The 8,693-nt window shown below is 33.2% G+C and overlaps 1 protein-coding gene across 2 annotated transcripts; it reads left to right on the top strand.

Moving 5' to 3' along the window:
• Positions 1-1,774: 1,774 nt before the first annotated feature.
• Positions 1,775-4,490, top strand: LOC114425427 (probable E3 ubiquitin-protein ligase RNF144A). Of its 2 annotated transcripts, XM_028392357.1 has the most exons (3): positions 1,775-2,861; positions 3,499-3,572; positions 4,150-4,490. In XM_028392357.1, the coding sequence occupies exons 1-2, from the start codon at positions 1,945-1,947 to the stop codon at positions 3,560-3,562; spliced, it is 981 nt and encodes a 326-aa protein (XP_028248158.1). In that variant the 5' UTR covers positions 1,775-1,944; the 3' UTR covers positions 3,563-3,572; positions 4,150-4,490. The 2 variants fall into 2 exon arrangements, with proteins under 2 accessions (XP_028248158.1, XP_028248157.1); XM_028392356.1 differs by lacking the exon at positions 3,499-3,572 and having other exon boundaries at positions 1,780-2,861.
• Positions 4,491-8,693: the final 4,203 nt, after the last annotated feature.

Raw genomic sequence — 8,693 nt, forward strand, 5'->3', positions numbered from 1 at the left:
GATAATATATAAATAAATGGTATTGACTAAAATTTAAGGCAAGAAAAATGGAGAGAAAAAATCACATCAAATAATGACATGTGTACAAATAATCGTAGTTACATGTCTTTTATATAGTATATTAATATTATTGATTGCTTAAGAAAACAAAAAACAATCATTTTTTTGGAGTTGTATTTTATATTAATAAAAGAATAAATATTCAAAGAGTAAATATTCACTCGGAAGAGTTTTGATTTTATTGGCTTTTTTATGTTTTTTCCAATTCTATTTATTCTTGCATATGATATATATTATTCTTGTGAAAGATATTATTCTTTGTGTTATCACTCTATTGTTACAAAGTGTTAGATAAAAAAAAAGAATAAATGTTACTTTTCATCTATTATATTTTAATATTTTTTTGGATATATTAAGTTTCAAAAATATTATTTTCATCATCTATATTTTTGAAGTATTTCATTTTAATGTTTTCAGCTGAAACGTTAAATATGTTAAAAAGAAAAATGTGATTTTATATATAACTATCAAAACTAAAATATATCATTTTATAAACTGGATGGACCATAATCAAAACATTTAAAAAACTTAACAGTACAAAAATAGAGTATTTTTAAAATATAAAAGATCAAAATTAAATAATTTAGAACGATTTCATTTCAGTTAACATGTCACATTATTATCTCAATAATCAAAATTAACAAACACGTTAAACTCTTGTGTGTTGACGTATTTAACGTTTCAAACTAAAAATAAATTAAATTAAATACTTTAAAAACATGTATTATCAAAATAAAATTTTTAAAATTTAATATATAAAAAACTATAAAAGACCAAAAGTAACATTAGCCAATATTTGATGTCCATCATTATTTTACATGTTAAAAATATTAATAAAAATTATTTTTACGTTATTCTTAATATTTACACTATAATGTTTGGTAAACTTTTTTTTTATTATGTTTTTGGTACAAATCTTTGCACAAGTAGATGCAATAGTATAATATATTTCACAAGTAGATGCAATTGTATAAGAAAGGAAAAGTTTTTCCCTACCTTCAAATTGAGAGGACGAGGAAATTTTTAATTAGCTAAACAGCTAATATCCTTTTCACTTTAAGTTTTTGTTGTTTATTTTACCCACTTGTTTTTTCCCCTTTACTTAGAGTATACGATTGATGCCTCATATTTCAACCCGATCCTGACTTTTGACGTCGGGCCTTTGGAAAGCAGACCAAAATTTGCCTCTTTTTTTTTCCATCAAGATCTTTTCCCTTCATAAGTTAGTTATATGCAACAATAAATTTATACTATTTTATCATAATTATTTCCATCTAAAATCACAACAAACATTTTAAGATGTTCATTTGTTAAGATTATCCCGTGCTTAAATCTAGGGTATATATATATCAGCAAAATTTTCATGTAAGTATGTACATTTTTTATTCATATAAATTTTTAAAAATATATAAGAAAAACAAATACTAAGAAAATTTATTTTATTTTATTTGAAATAAAAAGAAAGCCACATACCTTAAGGAAAAACATAATAAATATTGTAATAAATTTTAAAACTTTCAAAATTGGTGAAAAATCAAATCATATAAACTAGTTAAACGTAATCCATCAAAGTTTAAAATTTGAATTTAAATAACCTAAATCTAAGTCATGATTTTCTGAAATCAAACTAAATTCACACACATTCCTACTTTGTTACAATCTTATTTAGTTCTCAGTCCACTTTTAGATTACTTTGGTTCATTTTCCCTAATAGGTGAGGCTTAAGAAAAAATAAAAAAGAGAATTTGTGGGAATCCAATCAGAATATGGGTTCAGAGATACGTGTTTCATAAGCAAGTTGGAGAAAGTGGTCAGTGGAGAGTGAGAAGTAGTCACTGAACCATCAACGTCGGAAACCGAATCCGAAACCAAAAACGGTTCCAAATGTTGAACCCCGAACCGCCGCCGCCGCCGATGATGGTTCCGCCGGCGACACCGATGAACCGCGAAACGACGTCGCTAAGGAAGAAGAACAGACTCCGAACTCGAACTCGAATTCCACCTTTCGACGTGGACTCCTCCTTCTTCACCACGCCGATCTCCTTGCAAGGCACCACAAAATCAAACGCGATCTCCGTGGAGCAATACGACGGCGTTTCCGCTTCCGCTTCCAGCCCCGTCCACGTCATCAACCTCTCTGATACCGAGGACGACGACGAAGTCCGAATCCTCAACTTCACTCCCATAAACACGTCCTTCGGAAAACGCAGCAAGAAATCATCATCCAAAGGAGAGTGCTCCAACTCCGCATCGTTCGTCTGCGAAATCTGCACCGAAACGAAAACCGCCAGAGACTCCTTCTCGATCATCGGATGCCACCACGTGTACTGCAACTCCTGCGTGGCGCAGTACGTCGAATCGAAGCTCGAAGAGAACATCGTTAGCATCCCCTGCCCCGTGCCGGGATGCAGGGGACTACTGGAGGCTGATGATTGCCGTGAAATTCTCGCGCCTCGCGTCTTCGATCGGTGGGGAAAAGCCTTATGCGAGGCTGTGATTGCTGCTGAAGAAAAATTCTATTGTCCCTTTGCGGATTGTTCTGTTATGTTGATTAGAGGGATCGAGGAAAACAATATCAGAGAAGCTGAATGTCCTAACTGTAGGAGGCTTTTCTGTGCGCAGTGTAGGGTGCCCTGGCACGATAATATGCCCTGCGAGGACTTTCAGAAACTGAACGCGGACGAGAGGGATAAGGAGGATATCATGCTGATGAACCTCGCCAATCAAATGCAGTGGAAGAGGTGCCCCCGGTGTAGGTTCTACGTCGCCAAATCGGATGGATGCATGTACATGAAATGCAGGTCACTTCATTTTTTCATTCACCTTTTAACAACACATTTACATTTTCTTTTTTTTGGTTTCCTTCTGATTGGTATAAGGACTATTCATCTGCTTTCGATGACTAATCTCCGTTCCAAAACCTGCCTAGTTAGTAGTTACCTTTGGTGGAGTCTTGAACTAGAGAGACCTTACATAAGGGGAACGTGTCCAGCATCACTCGAACCAACAACACTTTGATACATTTACATGTATATTACAGAAATGGAGATTGAGTTATTTGCTTGCTATACTTTGGTTTCATTCATTCATGAACCCTAATTTTCCAAAAAACGTGCATCTATCTTCTTTGAACAATGTGCATCTTTTATATGCAAACTTCAAAACAAGATTTTTTTTTGTTTGTTTTCTCCTATCATTTTTCAATTTGAAGTTAATTTTTTAAATTATAGATGTCACTAGCAGGTATAGCTTAGCATGAGTGACCCTGTTTGTGTCTTTTTTCTTTCTTTGGGTCAATTTTGAACATTTCATGGAAAATGACAAAATGTAGCTTAGTTTGTCTATAGTTGTCATTGGTAACCGAGGACATCCTCGAAGTACATGTCTGTTTCAGCGTTTGATTCACATTGCTGTTCAATTTCGCTGTAAAAAAAACAGGGGAAAGACGCAGAAGCAGCTGCTTTTGCTGATCCACTATCGAAAGGTAGCCAGTGTTTACTAAATACCCACTGGTAATTTCAGGATTTCGAAATTTTCTTTTAACATTTGCGGTTGCTCTGTTTAGGTTTCACTTCTTTTAGCTTTGTTTTCATGTGGTTGATATTAAGAACCAGGGCTATTGATGAGTCTGTTTTGCATTCTTCATTTTACCCTTTTACTCATAGCCATGGTTTTAAATTGGGGATGCAGTCGTGTTAGCGGACTAGTGGTTTTGTCGCAATTCTTAACATTGTGGGAAATTGTAGGAGTATGCGGTTGATGCAGCCGCAAATGCAGACGCAGTTGCAACGCGTCAAAAAACCTTTACAACGTGGGCACACTTGTGTTTGTGGACCACAATTTAAAACCATGCTCAACAGCTCAAGACTTCAATGCCTTTTGGCTTTGCAATCTTCCATGGCTCATTCCAGCTCGTATAATAGTCATCATCCACATAATCTTCCAAAGTATTTGGTTCATACATTTGAGTTTAATTATCTTTTGTGGTTGCTAAAGGAGAGATGGGAAACCGGTGGATTCGTGTCAATGTTTCAGTTACCTACATGTTTCAGAATACATTAATGAGTGTTCTTCTATTTTGTGTTTCAGGTGTGGAAACGCCTTCTGTTACAACTGTGGAGCTCCCAACTTAACCAGCTCCCATAGTTGCAGCTATTGTTTTCGTTAATGATATTATGGAACCAAAAGAGGATTTGAACAAATTACTTCATGCAAACTACCTAAACTCATCCCAAACACCCCACACCTAGTGACTTTATTTATGCATTAACATTATTCAGTATAGCTTATAACTATTTAGCCTTTTCAAGTATGAGAACAATTTCCAAATCTGTTTGCAGTATATGACTTTATGAATGCATAATAATGGCTATGTATCTTTAGCCGCAATACGGTTTATTTTCTTTTATTTATTTATTTATTTTACCTTAGTAAGCATATAGTAGTAGTGGTTAAAAATTGCCTAAAAACAGAGTAACAGGATGATAGCGTTTTAATGTATTTTTTTTTTGTGAGATGCGTTTCAATGTAATTGGATCTTAGTCACATGACATGACTGACCGCTTTAATTCATTTTAAAACATTGATGTAACTGTAATGCGTTCGAACTTCAAATTAAGTTTAAATTACAGTTTTTTTTTTTTTTGTATTGAAAATGTGTACTGTGAAAATAATTAATTTTGAAGTTGGTAAAAACAAAGCCTCCATTACTTTTTATACATATGCTGCATTCTAACGTTGTGTATCCTTGTGCTACTTCCTTATTGTGTCTCCAACGCTGGCTAAGACATGCACATTGCCTGCCTTGGGGGCGTTTACTGGTTTGATCATCCACCGCTGTTTTGCTCTCTGTTGTTACTTAAAGGTGTGTCGGGGGTTGTTTTTCCTGTAAGATAGTTGCTTAGTTGTTGTCAAGCACTCTCTTTGTACAAAAAACATCAGAGTGTATTTTGGCCTGATAGGAGCATAGTTTTAAAACCTGGCTGGTTTGTCAAGTTCAATCGTGAACCGGAGATATGACCGAATTAGACTGCCTATTAGATTGACTATGTAGTTAATCCTATTTGGTTTGGTGTGACTCAGTTTGACCTAATCCATTTCTTGATTAAACCGACTCAATCTAGTTGAGCCAATGAACCGGTTGAGTTGAACAAAATTAATTATTTTTTACAAAAATATAAAATTTAATGAAAATATAAAAAATATGTGCACTAAAAAATTAAAGAATCTAAAATTTATTTAGTAGATCAATTTATCATCAAACTATCATAATTAAATTATTAAATTTATGACACAATTAATACATGAATTTTAATGTTTATGTACTGATGGGATGTTTGGGTAAAAAAATTTAGACTTTCCTGCATAACATTGTTTCTCTTAATTAATACATATACTCACTAGATCCATCAATGACCCATTAATTCAGTATGTACATTTTTTCTCTTAATTGATACATATACTCACTAGATCAATCAATGACCCATTAATTCAGTGTTTAGATCAAATCAATTATGGTTCAATTTTTAAAACAAGGAGCACTCATATGATTGAACTAGTTTTCCACCATTTCTAAATTGGATAGCTTTCTACATTGCAAACCCATTAAGTTCTTATTTTTATACAGAGTTTTCAGTTTCAATAATAATAAAAAAGAAAGCAACCAAAGACATGTCCCAAGCCAAGTGCAGCGTCTAGTACCTGTAAATTCCACTTCATTAATTCAGCCAGCATGTGCAAGAAAATCCTAACTAAACTTCCATCCGTAACTACATGAGCTCTTTCCACATCCACGTATGCTCACACTTCTTTCGGTCATTAGTTCAACAACTGTTAACCATTCTTCCAATTCAAGAAGCTTCGATAAAGAAAAGGAACCGAGAGAAGGAACTTAGGGCATTTCCAATGCTCTCAATCTAAGATACCCACTTTGGATATCTTATATGCTATATTAAATCAATTTTAGTGGTCTCTACAATTGTAGACAAGTCACACTTATAAGCAATCCATACATAAATTAATAATAAGAAAGCTAAGGAACTCATTTTATATTTTTTTCCTGATTTTCCTCACCACCCGTTTTTTTTCTTCTTCTACAGCACTTTTGATACGATTAAATACTTTTTTAAGAGTATTTATAATGCACAGCTGTTGTTCATTTTAGTTGTTTATTATAATTTTATGAGTTTTATAATTTCAAGTATTTTAAACAAAAAATTACTCTAATGATAAGATTATTAAAATAAATACTTAGATTAATTTTGTGAGTTTTATGATATTTGAAAATATATTATTTATAGTATAATAATTTTAAGTAACTGTTGCTTATATAAGCAACAATGTTTCTTATATAAGTAATTTTACGTCGTATATGCTCCAATGTAAAAAAGTTAAACAACTCAGCACCTCATTGGAGATCTCTAATTCTTAAGAAACCGTATTTTATATATATAAAAAAAAACTGATCGATCTTAAATTTTATATGTGCTCCAGTGCTGAAAAAAAGTTTGAAACGGTGGCTTAAACCTAAGCAACTCATTAAGGTACGTAGCAGCGTTAAAGATACCCTTAAAAAGCAAGTTTGTTTTGCCGGTGAATTTGTTTTGGCATGAAGTTCAATGTGCTTCACCATACGAGTGTATCTTTCGTTGCCTTTGTAAATGTAAGTTGAGTTGACTTAACAACAATCCAAACAAACATTAAGTCGAAATAGCGTTAATATTCTTCCCTTGAGACACCCACCTATCTGTGCACAAACATTTAAATTTTGTAAAGTAAATTATAATCTTCCTATTTCAATTTAAAAATTTCTTAAATTGATTAAAATATTAAAATATGTGAATATAAAAAAAATAGTCAAAAAATTCAAAAAGTAATTTTTTAATTAAAGTATTAAATCTCTTTGTTTCTATCATTTAATTATCGTTGGAAATTAGTCAAAATATATATGACAAAATATGAAAACTTCTTTCCATTTTTAAAATAATCTATATATTATGCAGGATATCAAAATACTTAAAATATTATTTTAAGATTTAGTTATCACGGTTATTTCGGAGAAGGAAAAGTTATATTGTCCCTTTAAGGATTATTCTGCGTTGCTGATTCGCGAGAGCGAGAAAGATGATAACATTAGAGAATCTAAGTGTCCTATTTGTAGGAGGCTATTCTGTGCCGAGTGCAGGGTACCCTGGCACCAGGAATATTCTGCAGAAGGTTTTAGAAACTGAACAAGAACGATGTAGGATTTAAAGTATAAGAGACAAGAAGATGAAAGGGAACTGATAATTTTATTTAGCATAAACAACAAATATTTATACTACAAATTAAAAACAGAAATGTAAACAAACTTTAGAGATATCTACTAAGCTAATTAACTAAACCATGCATAAAATCCTCCTAAAATATAGGATAGGAACATGTCTTTATTTAACTGATTTGACTCCTTCAACCACATGTTGTTGGAGTCACAAAATCCCAACAATCTCCTCCTTGACTCAATGACAGCATACTCCAAGTTTTTGTCGAAGATACTCAAATCTTGCTTGAGGAAGTGATTTTGTTAAAAAATCAGCAAGTTGATTTTCAGTTTTGCAATATAGCAGTTGCACGTCACCTTGCTTTTGCACCTCCCTTAGGAAATACAACTTTATCTTAAAATGTTTTGTTTTCCCATGAAACACAGGGTTCTTAGAAATTGAAATTGCAGCTTCATTGTAGTCTACAGGCTCCATTATAGCAACATTACATCTTTGATAAATATCAGAGAGAGATCTAGTTCCTCTAACTGGCTGGTCATCCACATCTTCTTCGCTCTCCTCCTGAACTTGAAGCTTCTCACTTTCCTTGCTCCATTTTTCTTCTTCAAAGAATAGCACATCTTTGTTAACAATAACTTTATTACTTTGTGGCAAGAATATTCTATAGGCTTTTGATGTTGAGCTATAGCCTACAAAGATTTCCGCTTCCGCCTTTTTATCAAGTTTGTCTCTCTTAACCTGTGGAATATAAGAGAAACACAAGCAGCCAAAGACTTTCAAGTTCATCAATTTTGGTTTGAAACCATACCAAGCTTCAAATGGGGTCGATTTTGAAAGAGCTTTTGTTGGCAATCTGTTCAGCAAAAAAATAGAAGTGCTTGCAGCCTTTGCCCAGAATTTTTTTGGAAGATCTTTGTCATGAAGTAAACATCTTGCCATTTCCAAGATCGTTCTGTTTTTGCGCTCCACAACCCCATTTTGCTGTGGGGTATACGGTGTTGTCAATTGATGCTTTATCCTTGCATCTTCACAAAACTTGCTGAACTTATCAGAAGTATATTCTGTACCATTATCAGATCTTAATATCTGCATTTTTCTTTCACTTTCATTTTCAACCCATGCTTTAAACTTGTAAAATATGCTGGCAACCTCAGTTTTGTTTTTCATGAAATAAATCCAACACATTCTTGAAAAATCATCAATAAAAGCAATATAGTACTTACTGCCATTCAGAGATGGGGTTTTCTGAGGTCCTTCGACATCCGTATGTACTAACTGTAGCTTGCTTGTTGCTCTCCAAGATTTGCCTTTTGGAAAAGACAACCTCGTTTGTTTTCCATATTGACAAGCAGCACATATGGGTGATTTGTCTTC

The sequence above is a fragment of the Glycine soja genome, chromosome 9, assembly GCF_004193775.1.
Source record: "Glycine soja cultivar W05 chromosome 9, ASM419377v2, whole genome shotgun sequence".
NCBI classification, from domain to species: domain Eukaryota; kingdom Viridiplantae; phylum Streptophyta; class Magnoliopsida; order Fabales; family Fabaceae; genus Glycine; species Glycine soja.

Bases quoted from the DNA above. Each gene is read 5' to 3' on its own strand.
- LOC114425427 (XM_028392356.1), top strand. From the start codon at position 1,945: ATGTTGAACCCCGAACCGCCGCCGCCGCCGATGATGGTTCCGCCGGCG. The intron at 2,862-4,149 runs GTCACTTCATTT...TTTGTGTTTCAG, and splicing joins TGCATGTACATGAAATGCAG to GTGTGGAAACGCCTTCTGTT.